The sequence below is a fragment of the Lepus europaeus genome, chromosome 4 (assembly GCF_033115175.1).
Source record: "Lepus europaeus isolate LE1 chromosome 4, mLepTim1.pri, whole genome shotgun sequence".
NCBI lineage: Eukaryota > Metazoa > Chordata > Mammalia > Lagomorpha > Leporidae > Lepus > Lepus europaeus.
In genome coordinates, this window is record NC_084830.1 from 1,304,620 (window position 1) to 1,328,919 (window position 24,300).

Sequence of the window (24,300 nt, forward strand, 5' to 3'; positions counted from 1 at the left end):
ATTTCTGCCCTGGGTCCCTTCTCGCTGCAGAGCCCTGGCGCCTGCTCCCTCCGTGGTCGTCACGGCTGCTCTGAATCCCAGGCCTGGAACGTCCAGCTTCCCCCTCCTGCGGGTCCTGCTTCAGAATCTGGTTTTGCTCCTTTCTCGCTTGTAGCGGGTGCCGTGGGCTGGCCGGCTGGGCTGGGTCCGAGTGCTTGTGTGCGTGTGCGAAAGCACTCAAGGACGTAGCAGAGAAGCGAGATCCGTGCAGAGCAAAGCCAGCGGGGAGTGCGCTGCCGTCGCTGGGGCCCAGGGCTGCTCCAGCACCTGCAGGCGTGGGGCGGTGTCCGGGCAGGGCTTTGCTGAGCGCTCACAGGGCTGGGGTGCCGCCCATCTCCTCGCTCTCCTTCAGGTGCCAGATGGGGCAATTTGATTATCGAAACGGAAACTTTATCATAGTGACCTGGAGTGCCGGGGGAGGGGAGGGGAGGCAGCTGTGGCGATGCTGGCATTCCCTGCTGGCGCTGGTTCTTCCTGGGCGACGTGGCTGAAGCTTCAGTTCCCACCCCGGAAGGGGATGGAGTTAGGGGTGCAGGGAAGGGGTGTGGCCTGCTCAGCCTGGTGTGACGCCTCAGCTCCTCCCTGCAATGCCAGCCGGCAGTAGCTGTATCTCTTTGGTCTGCGCCACGGGCCACCATTTGACCTCCCGCCTGCCATGGGATGCAGCCACACCACGTGGCGACACCACCGGCTCCCTGACAATGTGGCGCCTGCCCCTCCACGAATCACTGCAAACCCTGGCTCTGGGGGAGGCACGCCTGCCCTCTTCCACGTGCACAGCATTGAGCTCACTCCCCCACCAGCCCTGAGCTGCACACGCAGCACCCGGGCCGCCCTGGTTCACTCCCAGGTGGCGCCCAGGCCGCCCGCCCTCCCTGCTGTGTGCTGGCCGCAGGGAGCCCTGTCTGTGGACAAAGGGAAGGCGTCTCCGAGGACTGCCCGTCCCAAGTCCCCAGAAACCGTCCCACAGGCGGGCACCGTGTTGTCTAGGTCACTGCAACAGGGACATCAAGATGGGGGAGGGGGGTGGCAGCCCCCAGAGGCTGGGTCCTGGTCTCCCGGCCCCGGAAGACCAGGGTGCCCGGCACTGTCCCAGCCAGCCTGGGGCATGGGGATGCCCTCCCGTCTTCAAGATTCCCTTTGTAAAAGATTTACTTTTTATTTACTTGAAAGGGAGAGAGAGAGAGAGAATCTTCCATTTTGCTGGTTCACTCCCCAGATGACTGCAATGGCCAGGGCTGGGCCAGGCTGAAACCAGGAGTCAGGAGCTTCTTCCGGGTCTCCTACACGGGTGCAGGGGCCCTAGCACTTGGTCCATCCCCCACTGCTCTCCCAGGCCATTAGCAGGGAGCTGGATGGGAGGTGGAGCAGCCGGGACTCGAACCAGCGCCCATATGGAAAGCTGGCGTTGCAAGCGGTGGTTTTGCCTGCCATGCCAGCGCTGACCCTTCAGTCTTCCTTTAGTTAGCGTCCATGATTTCCGCTATGGTCCAGGTGCTGGGAGCCTGGTGGCAGCGCCGTGGGGGGAGGTGGTGGCCCCTGGAAGAGGCGGGGCTGAGGGCAAGGGCCCTGAGCCGGGTTAAGGTACCCTGGCAGAACCCGGGTGGTTCCCATGAGAGCGGGTGTTATGGGACAGTGGGCCTGGACCCTGCCCTGACCTGTGACCCCCCTCGCAGGTGCTCTCGCCTCCAGGAAGCCCAAGGCAGAGCCCAGGACCCCTCCTCTGTATTAAGCGCCAGCCGCGGGCGTCTGTTTTGCCAACGGGCGCAGACAGCCGGCCAGATCTTCGAACATGTTGAGGACCGCTTTCCAGTGAGCCCCGTGTCCACGTTTCCTCGAGGACGCTTCCGGGCGCGGCGTGTTCTGCGCGGAAATCCCCACGCGTTGTCTTCCCCGGCTCCCCGGCCGCGGTCGCCGCGCGCCCCCTGCCGGCGGCGCGGGCTCTGCGCTCTCCTGGCTGAGCCGGCTCTGCTCCTGCAAACTTCGGCCACCTCCTGGTGTAGCCAAATTTTTAATTTTTAATAACTTTTTGGGCTCTTTTTAATAACAGCTTAAAACACAGAAATGTCTCCTTTACTGGATTCAGGCCGACCTAACCCTGGCTGTTGTGGCCATTAGAATCCACCAGCAAATGAAGATTCTCTCCCTCTCCCCCTCCCTTTCCCCTTCCCTCTCTCCCTCTCTCTCTCCCTCTCTCCCTCACTCTCCATCTTCCCCTCCCCTCCCGTCCTCCTCTCTCCTTCCCTCTCGCTCGCTCTCTCCCCCCCCCTTCTCCTGCCCCATAACTCTCCCTTTTAAATAAATAGATAAATAAATAAATAATCCTTTAAAAATGTTCTGTTCCTCTTGGGAATAAGGTAAGTGGCTCTGTCTTTAATATTCCCCTCTACTTTCCAGCTGGTACAGGATCGCTGTGTACAGTTCAATACAGGGATGCCGGGATGCGTTATGGAACTCCTGGGGCAGGGTCATTAGCATGGCCCTCTCCTCCAAGGCCCACGGCTCTCTGTGGGGCACCATCACTCCCCTCTCCTAGCCCAGCTGGCGACGGCCACCCTGCCCAGCAAGGCAGCTCAGGGTGATGGCCACCCTGCCTAGCAGGGCAGTTCGGGCATCAGAGGAAGGTACCTCTTTCTTTGATGGCCACTTCATTCTGCTGGGGTCTCACTCACAGTGTCTTGGCTTTCCATGGCTGAAATGCTCTCATGGGTTTTCAGCCAGACCAGGAAGCCTTAACGGCTGATTCTGAGGTCAGAGTGTTAAAGTGATTGTCATTCTATGAGTCGGCTGTGTGGCCTGCTCCCGGTGTTGGACATTCCCTCCTTCTTAATTCTATCTATTGTTATTAGCAGACCCTTAATCCTATCCATATGATCTCTATAACACTTGAGCTGCTATTTTTACCACTTCAGTTTAAGAGGATTTGGGGTTCCATGGCAAGTTTTTAAACTGTGCCCTTAGAAGGAAGTCTATAGGAATACATGCAGAACTGCACAGCTTTGCAGTTACAAACTTGCTACATTCCACAGTCACAACTTTGGCATCTTGGTGACTTCCCACCGTGCCCGCCTCCCACCCGCACTCCCCCCCCCCGCCCTTTCTTATTCTTACTAAGGTCAATTTTCAATTAACTTTATACATACACGGTTAACTCAGCTGAAGACTGGATAACGAGACGATGGGATATGTACACCACGAAATCCGGTCATGGGCAACAACATGGAGGAAGCTGGAAAACCTGGGAGAAACAAGCCGGTGCCGAAGGGACAAACGCCACGTCTCCCCCTGACCTGCGTCACTCACAGAGCTCCTAAAGGTGACCTGCAGAAGTGAGATTGACACCTGTAGAAGCCACGACTGTCTACAAGGCCAGCCGCCTTGGGGACGCCTCTCTGCACCCCCAGCTCGGGCTCCGCGCGGGTGCCGGCGGGCAGCAGGCTCGCTCTCGGTCCACCGGCCCCAGGCAGCACAAGGCCGACAGGCGGGGACTCGCTCCTGGGGCTCCTGGGCCTGCTCAGCTCGTGGTCCCGGCCGCCCCCCCCTGTTTACCTCTGCCCACCCCTCTGTGCGCCCTGGGTGCTCGACTTTCTCCCCCCTCTAGTTTGCACTGTGATTTCTTCCGTTCTGGTTACCCTGGGGCTCACACACACAGTCTTTGAGTTGCAACAGACCGTCACGAGCGGCTCCCACTTACCCTTGGTTACGTAAGAATATTCTAGACTTCTCCTCTCCAGGCCCCTTAGTTCACGTGTGAGTTTCCCAACGTCCCAAGCGCAGATGCAGGCAGCGCGCGGTTCCTGGCCGCCGGGCGGGTCGCCACCCTCTCACCTCCAGCCGGGCGCTGCTTCAGCCGGTCTTGCGTCTTGGAGGGTGGGTCTGGTGGGTCTGTGGTGACCGGTGACCAAGTCCCCCAGCCTTCGCCCTTGCTCGGCCTCACTTCTGGGCAGCCCCGGCCGGAAGTTTTCCCCCTTAGCACCCGGGGCGTCGCCCCCTCCCTGCGGGGTTCTTGCTGAGAAGTTTGCTGCCCGGCGCTTTTGCCCCTGACCTGCGCAGGTCTGGGAGAGGACTGAGTCCGTCCAGGGCCGCAAGCAGGGGCTGGCCCTGGGCAGCTGGCGGCGGAGGGGCCAGTGCTGCCCTGCCTTTGGCTTCCTGACCTCGCTGGCCAGCCCCCCGGGGCCCTCTTTCCTTCCGTTCATTGGAGAGGCAGGTGGGGGCACAAACTCGTCCCCTGGGGTGCCCCCGCCTCACACCACTGCACTGCCGGGTTCCCGCTGACCCCCTGTTTTGGTCAATGTAAAAGTACCGCGTCATCCTGTGATGACAGGAGGGCTGGGGACACTCTGTCGCTGGCTGGCACCTGGGCCTGCAGCGTCCAAGTCCTTGACCCAGTCCAGTGTCCCCTGCTGAGGCCAAGGGAGGGTAACTCTGCCCTGCCCCAGAGGGGCTCCTGCAGCTGGTCTGTAGCCCGGGGCCGGGGGACCATGCTCTGTCCCCGGCGCCAGCTGTGAGCCTGCCCTGCCCTAGCTCAGAATCCCTGCTCTGCAAGGGGCAGAAATCCCAGGGACACAGTCGCAGGGCGGCGGGGGAGGGTGTCTCAGCTGTTGCTCCTCCAGCTTTCCTTGTCACCAGGTCTCCGGGGACTCCAGGGCCGGGGGAGGGGCTGCAACTGCTGGCTTCACATCCCTGTGGCACCAGCTGAGAAGCTGGGGGCTCACTGTGGCGAGGGAATTGAGCATCCCATGTGGGTACCGGCTGGTGCCCCACCGCGCCACATCTGGTCCAGCTCCCTGCTCTCCAGCTCCCTGCTCATGGCCCAGGAAAGCTGCGGAAGATGGCTCGAGTGCTTGGGCCACTGCACCCACGTGGGAGACCCTGATGAGGCTCCTGGCTCCTGGCTGCAGCCCGGCCCAGCGCTGGCCGTTGTGGCCATGTGTGGAGTGCAGCAGCACATGGACAACCTGGCGCTCTCTGTCTCAAATCTTGCTTTCTGGATGACCGGAGAGGCATCCCGCCCTCCCCCCCGGCACTGGCACCTGCTGCCTCTCAGCCTCCGTGCCCAGCTGTGAGGAGAGAACCAGAAGTGAGTGCATGGCTGGTCTTGGCTGACAACAGGGCAGGAAACACGGCCAGCCCCTGTGTGGAGGGAAGAGAGGTCACTTCTGGGAAATGAGAACTTAGCAGCCAGGGCTGTGTGGGTGCCAACGAGGGGTCAGGGGTGGGGCCGTCTTCCCACGCCCACACTTGCTTCCTGTAGGTGTTTCTTCTGGGCCACTCACCCGGCAACGCGGCTGGAGAGAGGATGTGAGAGCGGGTGGCTGGGGGAAGGGTGCCCAGGGAGGGACGCAGGACCAGGGTGGGGGTGGGGAAGGGCCCGAGGGGTGGCGCTGGAGGAGGGAGCTAGACGCCTGGGTTCTTGTGTCTGGGACCCACGGAGCCCCCAGAAGGGAGGGGTGGGCTGGGGGCTGCTGCGGGCCTCAGGGGTGTGTGCCCCCCGCCCCCTAGAAGGAGCAGTCCGCCATGAAGCCGTCTGCTGTGGTCCTGCTGCTGGCCCTGCTGTGCGTGCAGAGAGGTGAGGGGTCTGCCTGAGGGAGAGGCTTCTGGGAAATTGTAGCTCCCGGGGCTCGCTGGTGCTGCGGCCCCATGGAGGGCTGGGCCGGGGCCGCCTCCCGGGCTTGGGTTGCACGTGGTGCTCATCTGCGTCGGCTGTGCCGCTGTGTGTGTGACCGCGGCCACGTGCCGCTGCGTCCCGAGCCACGAGGGCAGGAAGGAGGCACCTGGGCTGCGGCAGTTGTGAGATCAGCTGTGCCGGCCTCTCCGCCAGCCTGGGTTTGCTGGGCTGTGCGCAGTGGGCACAGGAACTTCCAGAGCTTTCACCTGCCCTGCAGCCCTGAGCCCTTTCCAGTGGCCCTGGCCTCCCCCTGCACTTCTGCGTCCCCTCCAGACACTCTGCCCACCCCCCTCCTCTCCGGACACTCTGCCCACCCCCCTCCTCTCTGGACACTCTGCCCACCCTCCCCACTATGGACACTCTGCCCACCCCCCTCCTCTGTGGACACTCTGCCCACCCCCCTCCTCTCTGGACACTCTGCCCACCCTCCCCACTATGGACACTCTGCCCACCCCCCTCCTCTCTGGACACTCTGCCCACCCCCCTCCTCTCTGGACACTCTGCCCACCCCCCTCCTCTGTGGACACTCTGCCCACCCCCCTCCTCTCTGGACACTCTGCCCACCCCCCTCCTCTGTGGACACTCTGCCCACCCCCCTCCTCTGTGGACACTCTGCCCACCCCCCTCTCCTCTGTGGACACTCTGCCCACCCTCCCCACTATGGACACTCTGCCCACCCCCCTCTCCTCTCTGGACACTCTGCCCACCCCCCTCTACTCTCTGGACACTCTGCCCAGCCCCCCTCCTCTGTGGACACTCTGCCCACCCCCCTCTCCTCTGTGGACACTCTGCCCACCCTCCCCACTATGGACACTCTGCCCACCCCCCTCTCCTCTCTGGACACTCTGCCCACCCCCCTCCTCTGTGGACACTCTGCCCACCCCCCCTCTCCTCTGTGGACACTCTGCCCACCCCCCTCCTCTGTGGACACTCTGCCCACCCCCCCTCTGGACCTATGCCCACCCCTCCCCTAGACACTCTGCCCACCCCCCTCCTCTGTGGACACTCTGCCCACCCCCCTCCTCTCTGGACACTCTGCCCACCCCCCTCCTCTGTGGACACTCTGCCCACCCCCCTCTCCTCTGTGGACACTCTGCCCACCCTCCCCACTATGGACACTCTGCCCACCCCCCTCCTCTCCGGACACTCTGCCCACCCCCCTCTCCTCTCTGGACACTCTGCCCACCCCCCTCTCCTTTCTGGACACTCTGCCCACCCCCCCTCTCCTCTGTGGACACTCTGCCCACCCCCCTCCTCTGTGGACACTCTGCCCACCCCCCCTCTGGACCTCTGCCCACCCCTCCCCTAGACACTCTGCCCACCCCCCTCCTCTCTGGACACTCTGCCCACCCCCCTCCTCTCCGGACACTCTGCCCACCCCCCTCTCCTCTCTGGACACTCTGCCCACCCCCCTCCTCTCTGGACATTCTGCCCACACCCCCCCCTTTGTGGACACTCTGCCCACCCCCCCTCCTCTGTGGACACTCTGCCCACCCCCCCCTCCTCTGTGGACACTCTGCCCACCCCCCTCTCCTCTGTGGACACTCTGCCCACCCCTCTCCTCTCCGGACACTCTGCCCACCCCCCTCCTCTCTGACACTCTGCCCACCCCCCTCCTCTCCGGACACTCTGCCCACCCCCCCTCCTCTGTGGACACGCTGCCCACCCCCCTCCTCTCTGGACACTCTGCCCACCCCCCCTCCTCTGTGGACACTCTGCCCACCCCCCTCCTCTGTGGACACTCTGCCCACCCCCCTCCTCTCTGGACACTCTGCCCACCCCCCTCCTCTCTGGATACTCTGCCCTCCCCCCTCCTCTGTGGACACTCTGCCCACCCCCCCTCCTCTGTGGACACTCTGCCACCCCCTCCTCTCTGGACACTCTGCCCACCCCCCCTCCTCTGTGGACACTCTGCCCACCCCCCTCCTCTCTGGACACTCTGCCCACCCCCCCTCCTCTATGGACACTCTGCCCACCCCCCCTCCTCTGTGGACACTCTGCCCACCCCCCTCCTCTGTGGACACTCTGCCCACCCCCCTCCTCTCCGGACACTCTGCCCACCCCCCCCCCTCTGTGGACACTCTGCCCACCCCCCTCCTCTCTGGACACTCTGCCCACCCCCCTCCTCTCTGGATACTCTGCCCTCCCCCCTCCTCTGTGGACACTCTGCCCACCCCCCCTCCTCTGTGGACACTCTGCCCACCCCCCTCCTCTCTGGACACTCTGCCCACCCCCCCTCCTCTGTGGACACTCTGCCCACCCCCCTCCTCTCTGGACACTCTGCCCCACCCCCCCCCCTCTGTGGACACTCTGCCCACCCCCCTCCTCTCTGGACACTCTGCCCACCCCCCTCCTCTCTGGATACTCTGCCCTCCCCCCTCCTCTGTGGACACTCTGCCCACCCCCCCTCCTCTGTGGACACTCTGCCCACCCCCCTCCTCTCTGGACACTCTGCCCACCCCCCCCTCCTCTGTGGACACTCTGCCCACCCCCCTCCTCTGTGGACACTCTGCCCACCCCCCTCCTCTCCGGACACTCTGCCCACCGCCCCCCCTCTGTGGACACTCTGCCCACCCCCCTCCTCTCTGGACACTCTGCCCACCCCCCCTCCTCTATGGACACTCTGCCCACCCCCCCCTCCTCTGTGGACACTCTGCCCACCCCCCTCCTCTGTGGACACTCTGCCCACCCCCCCTCCTCTGTGGACACTCTGCCCACCCCCCCTCTGGACCTCTGCCCACCCCTCCCCTAGACACTCTGCCCACCCCCCTCCTCTGTGGACACTCTGCCCACCCCCCTCCTCTCTGGACACTCTGCCCACCCCCCTCCTCTCTGGACACTCTGCCCACCCCCCTCTCCTCTGTGGACACTCTGCCCACCCTCCCCACTATGGACACTCTGCCCACCCCCCTCCTCTCCGGACACTCTGCCCACCCCCCTCTCCTCTCTGGACACTCTGCCCACCCCCCTCTCCTCTCTGGACACTCTGCCCACCCCCCTCCTCTCTGGACACTCTGCCCACCCCCCCTCCTCTCCGGACACTCTGCCCACCCCCCTCTCCTCTCTGGACACTCTGCCCACCCCCCCTCTCTCTGGACATTCTGCCCACACCCCCCCTTTGTGGACACTCTGCCCACCCCCCCTCCTCTGTGGACACTCTGCCCACCCCCCCCTCCTCTGTGGACACTCTGCCCACCCCCCTCTCCTCTGTGGACACTCTGCCCACCCCTCTCCTCTCCGGACACTCTGCCCACCCCCCTCCTCTCTGGACACTCTGCCCACCCCCCTCCTCTCCGACACTCTGCCCACCCCCGCCTCCTCTCTGGACACTCTGCCCACCCCCCCCTCCTCTGTGGACACTCTGCCCACCCCCCTCCTCTGTGGACACTCTGCCCACCCCCCTCCTCTCTGGACACTCTGCCCACCCCCCTCCTCTGTGGACACTCTGCCCACCCCCCTCCTCTGTGGACACTCTGCCCACCCCCCTCCTCTCTGGACACTCTGCCCACCCCCCCTCCTCTCTGGACACTCTGCCCACCCCCCTCCTCTCAGGACACTCTGCCCACCCCCCCCTCCTCTGTGGACACTCTGCCCACCCCCCTCCTCTCTGGACACTCTGCCCTCCCCCCTCCTCTGTGGACACTCTGCCCACCCCCCTCCTCTCTGGACACTCTGCCCACCCCCCTCCTCTCTGGATACTCTGCCCACCCCCCTCCTCTGTGGACACTCTGCCCACCCCCCCTCCTCTGTGGACACTCTGCCCACCCCCCTCTCTCTGGACACTCTGCCCACCCCCCCTCCTCTCTGGACACTCTGCCCACCCCCCTCCTCTGTGGACACTCTGCCCACCCCCTCTCCTCTGTGGACACTTTGCCCACCCCCCCTCTAGGCACTCTGCCCACCCCCCCTCTCCTCTGTGGACACTCTGCCCACCCCCCCCTCCTCTGTGGACACTCTGCCCACCCCCCCTCTAGGCACTCTGCCCACCCCCCTCCTCTCTGGACACTCTGCCCACCCCTTCTCTCTGGACACTCTGCCCACCCCCCTCCTCTGTGGACACTCTGCCCTCCCCCCTCCTCTCTGGACACTCTGCCCACCCCCCCTCCTCTATGGACACTCTGCCCACCCCCCCTCCTCTGTGGACACTCTGCCCACCCCCTCCTCTGTGTACACTCTGCCCACCCCCCCTCCTCTATGGACACTCTGCCCACCCCCCCTCCTCTGTGGACACTCTGCCCACCCCCCTCCTCTCTGGACACTCTGCCCACCCCCCTCCTCTCTGGACACTCTGCCCACCCTCCCTCTAGGCACTCTGCCCACCCCCCTCTCCTCTCTGGACACTCTGCCCACCCCCCTCCTCTGTGTACACTCTGCCCACCCCCCCTCCTCTATGGACACTCTGCCCACCCCCCCTCCTCTGTGGACACTCTGCCCACCCCCCTCCTCTCTGGACACTCTGCCCACCCCCCTCCTCTCTGGACACTCTGCCCACCCCCCCTCTAGGCACTCTGCCCACCCCCCTCTCCTCTCTGGACACTCTGCCCACCCCCCCCCTCCTCTGTGGACACTCTGCCCACCCCCCCTCTAGGCACTCTGCCCACCCCCCCTCCTCTCTGGACACTCTGCCCACCCCCCTTCTCTCTGGACACTCTGCCCACCCCCCTCTCCTCTCTGGTCGGTCTGCCCACCTCCCCCTCCTCTCTGGGCACTCTGCCCACCCCCCCCTTCTCTCTGGACGGTCTGCCCACCCTCCTCCTTGGGCCTTCGTTGTCTTCTGGTCTCCCCTGGCTGCCCGGCTCAGCCCCCATGCTGTCTGTGCACAGCACAGCTGCCTCGGCCTCACACCCTCCCTTGCCCTGAGGACCCAAATACGCAACTGCCCGTGCCACGGAGCCCCTTCCCCAGTGGCACCGGAAGCCCACCTGCTCCAGCTCTCTCTGGGCACGCACTGAGTCAGACTGGCTGTCCTGCTACAACCAGAGGCCAGAGGAGTTGAGACAAAGCCCCTGGGCGGGCTCCACTTAGGGAGGCAGGGCATGGCGGGAGGGTCACAGCGTCTATTCTGTTCTAGAGGGTCGTGCCTCACAGAGGCCCTCCCTACCCCCCACACTCATTCACTCACCCAGTCATCTGTCACCCATCCATCCACCCATCATCTATCCACCCACCCATCCATCCATCTACCCACCCATCGATCCATCACGCAGCCATCCACCCATCCACCCATGATCCACCCGTCCATCCATCCACCCATCCATCCACCCACCTATCGATCCATCACACAGCCATCCACCCACCCACCCATGATCCACCCTCCATCCATTTACCCATCCACCGTCCATCCATCCATCCACCCACCCATCGATCCATCACGCAGCCATCCACCCATCCACCCATGATCCACCCGTCCATCCATCCACCCATCCATCCATCCACCCACCTATCGATCCATCACACAGCCATCCACCCACCCACCCATGATCCACCCTCCATCCATTTACCCATCCACCGTCCATCCATCCATCCACCCACCCATCGATCCATCACGCAGCCATCCACCCACCCACCCGTGATCCACCCGTCCATGATTACCCATCGATCCATCCATCCACCCACCCACCCGTGATCCACCCTCCATCCATTTACCCATCCATGATCATCCATCTATCCATCCATCTACCCACCCATTGATCCATCACGCAGCCATCCACCCATCCACCCATGATCCACCCGTCCATGATCACCCATCTATCCATCCATCCACCCTCCATCCACCCATCCACCGTCCATCCATGATCATCCATCCATCCATCCACCCACCCCACCCATGATCCACCCTCCATCCATTTACCCATCCACCGTCCATCCATCCATCCCACCCACCCATCGATCCATCACGCAGCCATCCACCCATCCACCCATGATCCACCCGTCCATGATCACCCATCTATCCATCCATCCACCCTCCATCCACCCATCCACCGTCCATCCATGATCATCCATCCATCCATCCATCCACCCACCCACCCATGATCCACCCTCCATCCATTTACCCATCCACCGTCCATCCATCCATCCACCCACCCATCGATCCATCACGCAGCCATCCACCCACCCACCCATGATCCACCCTCCATCCATTTACCCATCCACCGTCCATCCATCCATCCACCCACCCATCGATCCATCACGCAGCCATCCACCCACCCACCCCATGATCCACCCTCCATCCATTTACCCATCCACCGTCCATCCATCCATCCACCCACCCATCGATCCATCACGCAGCCATCTACCCACCCACTCATGAGCCACCCGACCATGATCACCCATCTATCCATCCATCCACCCTCCATCCACCCATCCACCGTCCATCCATGATCATCCATCCATCCATCCACCCACCCACCCATGATCCACCCTCCATCCATTTACCCATCCACCGTCCATCCATCCATCCACCCACCCATCGATCCATCACGCAGCCATCCACCCACCCACCCATGATCCACCCTCCATCCATTTACCCATCCACCGTCCATCCATCCATCCACCCACCCATCGATCCATCACGCAGCCATCCACCCACCCACCCATGATCCACCCTCCATCCATTTACCCATCCACCGTCCATCCATCCATCCACCCACCCATCGATCCATCACGCAGCCATCCACCCACCCACTCATGATCCACCCGACCATCCATCCACCCATCCATGATCATCCATCTATCCATCCATCTACCCACCCATCGATCCATCCATCCACCCACCCACCCATGATCCACCCTCCATCCATTTACCCATCCACCGTCCATCCATCCATCCACCCACCCATCGATCCATCACGCAGCCATCCGCCTACCCACCCATGATCCACCCTCCATCCATTTACCCATCCACCGTCCATCCATCCATCCACCCACCCATCGATCCATCACGCAGCCATCCACCCACCCACCCATGATCCACCCTCCATCCATTTACCCATCCACCGTCCATCCATCCATCCACCCACCCATCGATCCATCACGCAGCCATCCACCCACCCACTCATGAGCCACCCGACCATCCATCCACCCATCCATGATCATCCATCTATCCATCCATCTACCCACCCATCGATCCATCCATCCACCCACCCACCCATGATCCACCCTCCATCCATTTACCCATCCGCCGTCCATCCACACATTCCTCATCCATTCAACAAGTGCATCTTGGTGCCCACTGCCCAGCTGGCGACTGGACAAGCGCTCAGTTACCTCTCTGTGGCCCATGGGTAGTGAGCAGGTGCTCTGGGGCTGAACTGGACCGTGGGGGCAGTGTCCAGCTCTTGCTACAGGGTGACCCTGGGTGCTGGGCCCCTGCTGTCTCTCCTGGGGCCCGTGGAGGGGATGCTGGGAGGGCAGGTGGGGGCCCCGCACCTGTGGGCATGCTGGGCTCACGCACATGCTGTGTGGAACCGAGGCGCCTGGTGGCCTGACCAGACCTTGACCTCTCTCTCTCAGCTTGTGGTCTGCGCTGCTACCAGTGCCTGGGGACCTCTGTCTCGAGCTCCTGTGGCCCGGCTTTGTGCCTCTATCCTGATGGGGTCTGCGTCACCCAGGAAGTAGTCACCACTGTGGGTGAGTCCGCGGGCAGGCCCAGGGCTGGGAGGAAGCTGTGCGCCTGGCGAGTCCCAGGGAGGGGGCTGGAGTGCGGCAGGTGGGGCGGGGCAGGGGGCTGCAGCGTCCAGAGCAGACCGCTGGGTGCCCCGCGTGGCCTTTGTGGCAGGAAACCCTCTGAGCGCCTTGCTGGTGCCCACTTCCCGGCAGCCCCCGTGGCTCCCGTCCCAGAGCCCCAGGGTCTTCCCTGCTCGATGATGGAGGGGACCGGCTGTGTGCCACGACCACGTTACTGCCTCTGGCGGCCAGAACTGCCTGCTAAAGGAAAGACCCCGGCACGGTGCAGTTAGCAGTCAGGCCACAGAGAGGGCCTGGGGACACGAGCGGCAGATGCTTCCCCAAGCTGTGTCCCAGCTGTCCTCCGGGCTCGCTGGCTGGCTGGGGCTGTGTGGCGAGACCTCAGCCCGAGGGCCTGACTGCCCTTCCTGCTGCGCCGCCGGTTTCCTGGGGGCCCTCAGCGTCCCCAGCCAGGCTCTCCCTCGACTGTCCAGGCCCTGCCCTGGGGCTCCCAGCTCCCCTGTGCCCACCTCCAACCCTTGTCTTGCAGATCTTCAGCCGGTGAGAGAAGAGATCAAGTTCTGCCTTCCCCAATGCCCCAGGAACAGCAGCGTCCCTGTGCGGATCCTGGGCTTCACCTCCCGGCTGACCTGCTGCAAGGGGGACCTGTGCAACGCAGCGCCCCGGGCCGCGGACAGCGCCTGGGCCCTGCCCTGGGGGCTCCTGTGCAGCCTGGGGTCTGTCCTCTGGGCCCTGTTCTGATGGCCCTGCCTGTCCCCTTCCTTCTTTCGGCCCTCTGCCCTTAGCCTGCAGCCACGAGAGGATGGGCTCTGAGCCTGGGGAGGGGGCGCTCAGTCCAGGGCCTGGGGAGGGGGCATGGCTGGGGAGTCTCTGCTCAGACCCCTCCCCCCGCTTTCTCACCCAGGGGACCTTCCTTCCCACCCACAGGATCCTAGTGAGACCACGGGGCGGGGTGGAAGCCAGCCCACAGTGGGCCAGAACCCCCTCCTCCCCTGCTGTGGGCCACCTCTGTCTACACCTGGACACCCCTCCCCCCAGCTCCTCCCCAAGGCCAATAAACCCGGCTTCCTGAAGTGCTGGGCGCTCAGTTTTGTTTCTGGGTTCTGAGGTCCGCCCCCTGGGAAGGGAGGGCGCTGGGGCTGGGCAGGCAGGTGCGTTGCCACGCCCAGGCCCCCCCCCCCCCCCCCCGCAGCTGCTGTCCTAGCACCGCACGCCGCCTGCCCCGAGCTGGGCGCCTGCAGCCGGGAAGCCAGCCTCCTCCGGCTCGCTCTGGCCCAGGCCACACCTCTCTCAAAGTGGGGACCAGCAATGCCCTGGAGGCTCCCAGTCCGCACTTGAGGTGCGGGCCGCCCGTCTGGGTCTCCATCTGCCTGCGCGCCACAGGGGTCCGCACATGCATCTGCGGGCCAGCGGGGCCAGGAAAGTGGGAAACCCTAGGGCAGAGGCCCGCTCACCATGGAGCTTGTCTCGGTCCTGGACTGAGCAGCCGGACCCGGGTGGACACACACGACTGTGCAAGGCACACAGGAGCAGGCGTCACTGCGCAGTGCCTGTGGGGGGGGGGGTGTCTCAGCAGGACCCCTCGGGAAGGGGCCCTGCTGTGTCCAGGGAGGGTCCCTGGACAGGACTGCAGCCGGGGCTAGGGGCTCCAGGGCTTCGCTGGCTAAGGGGGGTCAGCACCGTGCACACCACTGCCCGCCCCACAAGGGCTGTCCCTCTCCCGACTCCCTGGGCCCCCCCAGCCTCTTCCCTCACTGAGGGCGTCCACTTGAGCTCCAAACAGAAGGGCGGCTCTGCTGGGGCTGCCTGCGGCCTGTGTCGGGGCACGCGGCTCTGGTTCCGATCCAGCTCCCTGCTGACACGCACCCTGGGAGGCAGCGATGGATGGCCCAGGGGCTTGGGCCCCTGCCACCCATGAAGGAGACCTGGCCGAAGCTCCTGGATCCTGGCTTCGGCCTGGCCCAGCCCCAGCTGGTGCGGCCGTTTGGAGAGTGAACCACTGGATGGAAGATCGCTCTCTCTCTGCCTTTCAAATAAATAAATAAATACAGAAATATCAACAAAAACGTAGATTTAAAAGAACAGAGGGCAAGGACTGATTACTCCTGTCAAAGTTGCAAACCTTTCCCAGCCAGGAGAGGTCGGACGTGGTGCTGCCCGAGCCCCGGATGGCCGCCCAGCCCTCCCCTCCCAGCAACTGCGCAGAGGACCCACTGTCTGCTGCCCATGCAGGGTTGAGCCCTAGCCTCTCCCTGCTGGGCAAAGCATCTCGGCAAAGCACGGGGAGCCCAGCCTGCATGGTGTTGGCATGGGCATGGGCCCAAGGGGTCTTCCTCCCCTGTCTGGGGTGTCCCTGGGCACAGGGCTTCCTGTGTGGGCACAGGGCATGCACACAGTGACTGTAGCTGTGAGTGCACAGGGCATGCACACGGTGACTGTAGCTGTGGGTGCACAGGGCATGCACATGGAGGCTGTAGCTGTGGGTGCACAGGGCATGCACATGGCGACTGTAGCTGTGAGTGCACAGGACATGCACATGGCGACTGTAGCTGTGGGTGCACAGGGCACGCACACGGCGGCTGTAGCTGTGAGTGCACAGGGCATGCACACGGTGGCTGTAGCCGTGGGTTCACTGGGCACGCACACAGCGGCTGTAGCTGTGAGTGCACAGGGCACGCACACGGTGACTGTAGCTGTGGGTGCACAGGGCACGCACACGGTGACTGTAGCTGTGAGTGCACAGGGCACGCACACGGTGACTGTAGCTGTGAGTGCACAGGGCATGCACATGGAGGCTGTAGCTGTGTGGGCACAGGGCACGCACACGGTGGCTGTAGCCGTGGGTTCACTGGGCACGCACATGGCGGCTGTAGCTGTGGGTGCACAGGGCACGCACACGGTGACTGTAGCTGTGAGTGCACAGGGCATGCACATGGAGGCTGTAGCTGTGAGCACACAGGGTGTGCACACGGCGGCTGTAGCTGTGGGTTCACTGGGCATGCACATGGCAGCTGTAGCTGTGGGTGCACAGGGCATGCACATGGCGACTGTAGCTGTGGGTGCACAGGGCACGCACACGGCGGCTGTAGCTGTGGGTGCACAGGGCACGCACACGGCGGCTGTAGCTGTGGGTGCACAGGGCACGCACACGGCGGCTGTAGCTGTGGGTGCACAGGGCACGCACACGGCGGCTGTAGCTGTGGGTGCACAGGGCACGCACACGGCGGCTGTAGCTGTGGGTGCACAGGGCACGCACACGGCGGCTGTAGCTGTGGGTGCACAGGGCACGCACACGGCGGCTGTAGCTGTGGGTGCACAGGGCACGCACACGGCGGCTGTAGCTGTGGGTGCACAGGGCACGCACACGGCGGCTGTAGCTGTGGGTGCACAGGGCACGCACACGGCGGCTGTAGCTGTGGGTGCACAGGGCATGCACACGGTGGCTGTAGCTGTGGGTTCACTGGGCACGCACACGGTGACTGTAGCTGTGGGTGCACAGGGCACGCACACGGCGGCTGTAACTGTGGGTGCACAGGGCACGCACATGGCGACTGTAGCTATGGGTTCACTGGGCATGCACACGGCGGCTGTAGCTGTGGGTGCACAGGGCATGCACACAGTGACTGTAGCTGTGATCACACAGAGCGTGCACATGGCGACTGTAGCTGTGGGTGCACAGGGCATGCACATGGCAACTGTAGCTGTGGGTGCACAGGGCACGCACACAGTGACTGTAGCTGTGATCACACAGAGCGTGCACACGGCGACTGTAGCAGTGGGTGCACAGGGCATGCACACGGCGACTGTAGCTGTGGGTTCACTGGGCATGCACACGGCGGCTGTAGCTGTGGGTTCACTGGGCATGCACACGGTGACTGTAGCTGTGGGTGCACAGGGCACGCACACAGTGACTGTAGCTGTGATCACACAGAGCGTGCACACGGCGACTGTAGCTGTGATCACACAGAGTGTGCACACGGCGACTGAAGCTGTGATCACACAGGGCGTGCACATGGTGACTGTAGCTGTGGGTGCAGGTGCACAAGGCATGCACACGGCGACTGTAGCTGTGGGTGCACAGGGCATGCACATGGCGACTGTAGCTGTGGGTGCACAGGGCATGCACACGGTGACTGTAGCTGTGGGTGCACAGGGCACGCACACAGTGACTGTAGCTGTGATCACACAGAGCGTGCACACGGCGACTGTAGCTGTGATCACACAGAGCGTGCACACGGCGGCTGTAGCTGTGGGTGCACAGGGCACGCACACGGCGACTGTAGCTGTGGGTGCACAGGGCATGCACATGGCGGCTGTAGCAGTGGGTGCACAGGGCATGCACATGGCGACTGTAGCTGTGGGTGCACAGGGCACGCACACGGTGACTGTAGCTGTGAGTGCACAGGGCACGCACACAGCGACTGTAGCTGTGGGTTCACTGGGCATGCACACGGTGACTGTAGCAGTGGGTGCACAGGGCATGCACACGGCGACTGTAGCTGTGGGTTCACTGGGCATGCACACGGCGGCTGTAGCTGTGGGTTCACTGGGCATGCACACGGTGACTGTAGCTGTGAGTGCACAGGGCATGCACACGGTGACTGTAGCTGTGGGTGCACAGGGCACACACACAGTGACTGTAGCTGTGATCACACAGAGCGTGCACACGGTGACTGTAGCTGTGAGTGCACAGGGCACGCACACAGTGACTGTAGCTGTGGGTGCAGGTGCACAGGGCATGCACACGGTGACTGTAGCTGTGGGTGCACAGGGCACGCACACAGTGACTGTAGCTGTGATCACACAGAGCGTGCACACGGCGGCTGTAGCTGTGGGTGCACAGGGCATGCACACGGTGACTGTAGCTGTGGGTGCACAGGGCATACACTCGGCGACTGTAGCTGTGGGTGCACAGGGCATGCACACGGCGACTGTAGCTGTGGGTGCAGGTGCACAGGGCGTGCACACGGTGACTGTAGCAGTGGGTGCACAGGGCATGCACACGGCGACTGTAGCTGTGGGTTCACTGGGCATGCACACGGCGGCTGTAGCTGTGGGTTCACTGGGCATGCACACGGTGACTGTAGCTGTGAGTGCACAGGGCACGCACACAGTGACTGTAGCTGTGGGTGCAGGTGCACAGGGCATGCACACGGTGACTGTAGCTGTGGGTGCACAGGGCACGCACACAGTGACTGTAGCTGTGATCACACAGAGCGTGCACACGGCGACTGTAGCAGTGGGTGCACAGGGCATGCACACGGCGACTGTAGCTGTGATCACACAGAGCGTGCACACGGCGACTGTAGCTGTGATCACACAGGGCGTGCACATGGTGACTGTAGCAGTGGGTGCAGGTGCACAGGGCATGCACACGGCGACTGTAGCTGTGGGTGCACAGGGCATGCACTCGGCGACTGTAGCTGTGGGTGCAGGTGCACAGGGCATGCACACGGCGACTGTAGCAGTGGGTGCACAGGGCATGCACACGGCGACTGTAGCTGTGATCACACAGAGCGTGCACACGGCGACTGTAGCTGTGATCACACAGGGCGTGCACATGGTGACTGTAGCAGTGGGTGCACAGGGCATACACTCGGCGACTGTAGCTGTGGGTTCACTGGGCATGCACACGGTGACTGTAGCTGTGATCACACAGGGCATGCACACGGCGACTGTAGCTGTGGGTGCACAGGGCATGCACATGGCGACTGTAGCTGTGGGTGCACAGGGCACGCACACAGTGACTGTAGCTGTGGGTGCACAGGGCATGCACTCGGCGACTGTAGCTGTGATCACACAGAGCGTGCACACGGCGACTGTAGCTGTGATCACACAGGGCGTGCACATGGTGACTGTAGCTGTGGGTGCAGGTGCACAGGGCATGCACACGGCGACTGTAGCTGTGGGTGCACAGGGCATGCACTCGGCGACTGTGCCACTGAGGCTGTTTAAGGCAGCTTCCAAGTGCACGAGGGGCCGACATAAGTGGTTTTGTGTGTGACTGAGTGCGGGAAGGAATAGGGCCTCAGAAGCAGACTGGCACGCACACAGCAGACTGTGTGTCTTTTGCTTACTAGTGGTGTGGATGTTCAGGTCTGTGCTACTGAGGGTCCCCTGGGCTCCTGGGGGTGTCAGGGGCCTGCGGGTGGAGGCCCCGCGACCGTGGGGCTCAGCATCAGCTAGGGCGAGGTTCCCCCTCCAGAGCCCACCCCCGGAGGGCTCCTGAAATCCTCGCGTGGACGACTCTGTTCCCATGCACAGCACCAGTGGTGGTTGTAGCAAAATGTGCATGGGGCGAAGCCCGCTATTAGGGCTCCGAGAAGGACCCTGAGGGTCTCAGGACGGCATTTCCTGGCCCAAGAATCTGCTGGCTCTGGGTCTCGGGCTGCCCACGGGCCTGGGCACACCAACTGACAAGCCCCGGCGTGGGAGAGCAGGGCCGCCGCCCGCCCGTGTCCTCACCCACCTCCCACACACAGCCGGAACACAGCAGGAACAGGCCTGGCTGCCCACGCCCGCTGGCGGGCCGAGCCTCTGCTCGGGCCCTGCCCCTTTTCTCTGCTTTCCCGTTTGCAATACTGTTTGCCTCAGCCAGCTGCAGAACCTCCCAGCTCCTAACCCTGGGGTGGCTCCGGCAGCCGAGCTGGGGTGGGCGCGGCGACGTCGTGGCAAAGCCGGGGGTGGCAGGATCGGCTGTGACACTGAAGAATGAGGCAGACAAATCCAGGCTCCGGCCAAGGCGGCGGAGTGGGCACTTCCCCACGGCAGCGGGTCTGGGCGGCTCCCGGGCCGCTGGATCCCAGAGGGTTTTGCAAGATGAGGGTGGGCTCCGGCCACGCCCCCGGGGGTCACCAGGCCCCAGCAAGAGCAGCAGTTACCCTGTGTGTTTGCCCCAGAGGGCTGGGGTGACTGTCAGGGTCAGGCCGAGGCAGCAAGGCTGAGAGCCTTAGGTCCAGTCTGGCTTCTGCCCTGGTGCCTGGGAGCAGGCCCCCAGGTCGCCGCGTTCTTCATCCACTGGATCAGCCCTGCCCAGTGCAGGAGTCCAGGGCCAGCCCAAGCTCACGCCACTTTGTGCTGTGTAAGCCCCGTTGGTGGAGGAGGGGCTCCCTGCTGTGCGCAGGGGGCTCTCTCAGCCCCTCCCTCCCAGGCTTCTGAATAGACCTGTCCTGGCTGGCAGCCCTGTCTTATCTCCCCCGTCCACACAAGGACCAGGGTGGCTGCCGGGAGGCAGAGAGGGAGACGGCTGACTGAGGGCTCTTGGGAGAGGCCTGGGCGGGACCGGGATCCCCTTCCTCTGCCACCCTGCTCTGGGGTGGGGGGCGGGGAGCAGGGACCTTGCTGGTCTGAGGACGAGGCACTGTAGTCATGTGTTCCCCTGGTCCACACACATGCACGCACCCCTGCACACACATGCATGCACACACATGCACTCCTGCACAGACACGCACCCTGCACACACATGCACAAGCACACACATGTACACACAATCCTGCACACACATGCACCCCTGCACGCACAATACATGTACACACATGCACCCTGCACACACATGCATGTACACACATGCACTCCTGCACACACATGCACACGCACATGTACCCACACAGGCATGCATACACTCCTGCACACACACATACATGCACACTCCTGTCATACATGCAATTCTGCACACACATGCATGAAAGGACTCCTGGATACACACATGACTCCTGCACACGCAAGCACCCATGCACACGCACATGCATGCACACTCCTGCACACACATGCACACTCATGCACACACATGCATGGAAGCTCTCCCGGATACACACATGTACACAGGCACGCATGCACACCATGGGCACACACAGGAGGGTTACACACCGGGTCATCAGATCAACCACACAAGAGCAAGGCTGACGCAGTGGGGCTGGGGTCGTCCTTGACAGCTGGATGCTGGAGCAGCCTCAGGTCCACGGACACAACCACGTGACTGCTGCTCCCGTGACGCCCCGCGCACGAGCAGAGCTGACCGGGAGGGTTCGCAGGGTGCTGCGTGGACGGGGCATCCTGTGGGTCCCACCAGGCCTCTCGGCAGGACGCAGCTGCAGCCCCAGGGAGCGAGACGGGACGGAGCAGCCCTGTGTCTCGAGGCCGCTTCGGGAACCTGTCCCTGGGGCCAAGACCTCCATGTGGCCCGTGCGCGCTGTCATCTTCTGGCCTCTGCTTTTCTCGGGTCACTTTACCGCCCCCTTCAGCTTCCCGAGGTGGGGAGGGGCTCCCTTCAGCCCCGCTGGACCCCTGCTGGTGTCCACACACAGGAGTCTGCGCAGCCCCGGGCCGTGTCCGATGTCCACTTCCGCTTTCTCCCGTGGGCTGTGCCCTGTAGGAGCGCACTTCCTCCCCAGCAGGACCCACGTCTCTGTGTGAGACGCTCCTCAGCGGCGACGTGGGCCCGGCCGGGACCTGGTCGGGGTGCCGCTCCCGGGGGCTGCCCGTTCCGCCGGCTGGGCTCCCGCCTCCCGGCCTCTCTCCTGCCCCTCGGCCTGGTGTCCTGGTGTTCTGTTACAGGAGGTGACGCTCGCCCTCGGTGCCACCGGGAACTTTCTCCTTTTGGTTCACTCAAATTGTGCTTTGCTCATATATTTGTTTTTGATGGAGATGGAGATGGAGATGGAGATGGAGAGAGAGAGAGAGAGAGAGAGAGAGAGATCGTCTGTTGGTTCACTCTCCAATGGCCACAACAGCTAGGCTGAAGCCAGGAGCTGGGAACTCCATCCGGGTCTCCCACATGAGTGCCAGGGGCCCAAGCACTTGAGTCACACCCACAGCCTCCCAGGGTGCCAATTAGCCTGGGACTGGGACTGGGAGCAGAGCCAGGACTTGAAGCCAGGCTCTCCGGTGTGGGACGGGGGCTTCCCAAGGCCGGGGGTGGGGGTGGGGTCTTCATGGCTGCACCGCCCTCCCCCGTGTGTTGGGTGTTTTGAAACCTAGGCAGACAAGTGCTGTCCTTGACCTAGAGCTGCGGGCGCGCTGCGTCTCCTGGGGCTTCAGGGCGCCCGCGGGTGGTCTTCCCTGTGGCTGGGAGTTCTCACGGGCTCTCGCTGCTTGGCTGCCCCCGTTTCTCAGCCCAGCTCCCCCTCCCCCCGTGCTGGTCGGAAGCGGACTTTCTTTTCCTAATTGTGGACAGATTTCCCGAGGAATGGGGATCTCCGGGCTCGGGGCACCAGAGTCTAAGGGGTCTCTGGGTCTTGCCGGGGTGCGAGCCCCTCAGAGCCCTCACCACCCCCTCCTCCCGTGCTTCCTGCCTGTCGGGGGTCCCAGCTTCTCCTCGGAGGACAAGCTGAGCGTCTTCCTGCAGCACCAGGGTTTCACCGGCAGGTGGAGCTGTGGGCGGAGCCCCGATGGCAGGTGTCCCTGGTGTCTCCTGTCGGGAACCAGGGTCTGAGCTGAGCCTGGGGCCCGGAGGGCAGGAGCCGCAGTGCCAACCTCCACAGACCCCTCTTCTGCCCAAGAGGGCAGGCCTGGGGCTCGCCGCGGCAGACTCGGGTTCTCCCAAAGGGTGTCTCTTTAAAGATGCTTGGCAGAAAGAGAGAGAAACGAGGAGAGAGGGGGGGGGGGAGGGGGAGAGAGAGAGAGCGCGAGCGAGCTCTCCTATAAGCTGACTCCCCAGTGCCCACAACAGCCAGGGCTGGGCCAGGCCACAGCCAGGACCCGGGAACTCCATCCAGGTCTCCCCAGGGGGGCAGGGGCTCAGCCACCACAGCCAGTGTTCCCAGTGTTCCCGGGTTCGCAGTGAGAGGAAACTGGAATTGGGAGTGGAGCTCGAATACAGGACGCAGCGTCCTAACCACACCCGGACAGCTGTGCCAACACCCACCCCTCCCGAACAGATCCAGAACATTCTGGGTCTGGTGGCTGGATGCCAAGTGGTTTTGTTTTTAAAGACCTACTGTGTGTACTTTTCTTTTTTTTAAAGATTTATTTATTCATTTGAAAGACTTACAGAGAGAGGGAGAGGGACAGAGATCTTCCAGCTGTTGGTCACTCCCAAATGGCCCGTTAGGTAGTGTTGTGTGTGTGTGACAAAGGCCTAAGGAGACTTTTGGGTCCAGCATCTGCATCTCAAAGTCATCCCGGTACCGTTTGGGGGGGGGGCAGCCCAGTGTTCCCATCCTGCCCTGCCCCCTCCTACCCGGTAACCTGCCAGGTGGGGGTCCCCGCCCCTTCTGCCTGCTATCTGCACTTCAAATATCCTGCTCGGGAGGACTCCAGGGGGTCCTGCCCATCCTTCCAGGCTTCCCCCAGTCTGGTAACTTCAGGGGGAAAACTCAGATCGGAGTTTCTCTATTTGCATCCAAGAAGTCCTTTGTTCCAAGAGCAGCAGAGGCTGACACCAGCAGTCTTCCGGAGATGCCGGGAATGCAGCAGCGGCTCAGCCCTCTGCCCACGCCGCCCGCCCGTTTGGGATGCTCCTGCTGCCACACAGGGAGACGGGTGTGCTGAGGGCTCTGGGTAAAACTGTTACCTGGGGAAGCAGGATCCAAGCAGGGTATTTGAAATGCAGATACTGGGCTGCACCTGGGAGATTGGCAGGCCGAAGGGCAGGTTACCGGGTAGGAGGGGCAGGGCAGGATGGGAACACTGGGATGACAGAGACGCAGATGCTGGACATAGACGTGTCTCTTAGGCCTGTCACACACACACAAGCTCACATCTGACTCCCTACCCAACACTTAGGCCTGTCACACACACACAAGCTCACATCGACTCCCTACCCAACACTTAGGCCTGTCACACACACGCAAGCTCACATCTGACTCACTACCCAACACTTAGGCCTGTCACACACACACACACACAAGCTCACATCTGACTCCCTACCCAACACTTAGGCCTGTCACACACACACACACAAGCTCACA

The 24,300-nt window shown here is 63.2% G+C and overlaps 1 protein-coding gene across 1 annotated transcript; it reads left to right on the forward strand.

Moving 5' to 3' along the window:
- The first annotated feature begins 5,305 nt into the window (after window positions 1-5,305).
- On the forward strand, window positions 5,306-14,464 carry LY6S (lymphocyte antigen 6 family member S). The gene is made up of 4 exons (XM_062187934.1): window positions 5,306-5,340; window positions 5,542-5,608; window positions 13,220-13,336; window positions 13,923-14,464. The coding sequence occupies exons 2-4, from the start codon at window positions 5,557-5,559 to the stop codon at window positions 14,132-14,134; spliced, it is 381 nt and encodes a 126-aa protein (XP_062043918.1). The 5' UTR covers window positions 5,306-5,340; window positions 5,542-5,556; the 3' UTR covers window positions 14,135-14,464.
- Window positions 14,465-24,300: the final 9,836 nt, after the last annotated feature.

What these genes read in the sequence shown, in the direction of transcription:
- LY6S (XM_062187934.1), top strand. Translation starts at nt 5,557, where the DNA reads ATGAAGCCGTCTGCTGTGGTCCTGCTGCTGGCCCTGCTGTGCGTGCAG. An exon ending in CCTGCTGTGCGTGCAGAGAG is followed by an intron (nt 5,609 to 13,219) that starts GTGAGGGGTCTG and finishes TCTCTCTCTCAG; the next exon opens with CTTGTGGTCTGCGCTGCTAC. An exon ending in GGAAGTAGTCACCACTGTGG is followed by an intron (nt 13,337 to 13,922) that starts GTGAGTCCGCGG and finishes CTTGTCTTGCAG; the next exon opens with ATCTTCAGCCGGTGAGAGAA.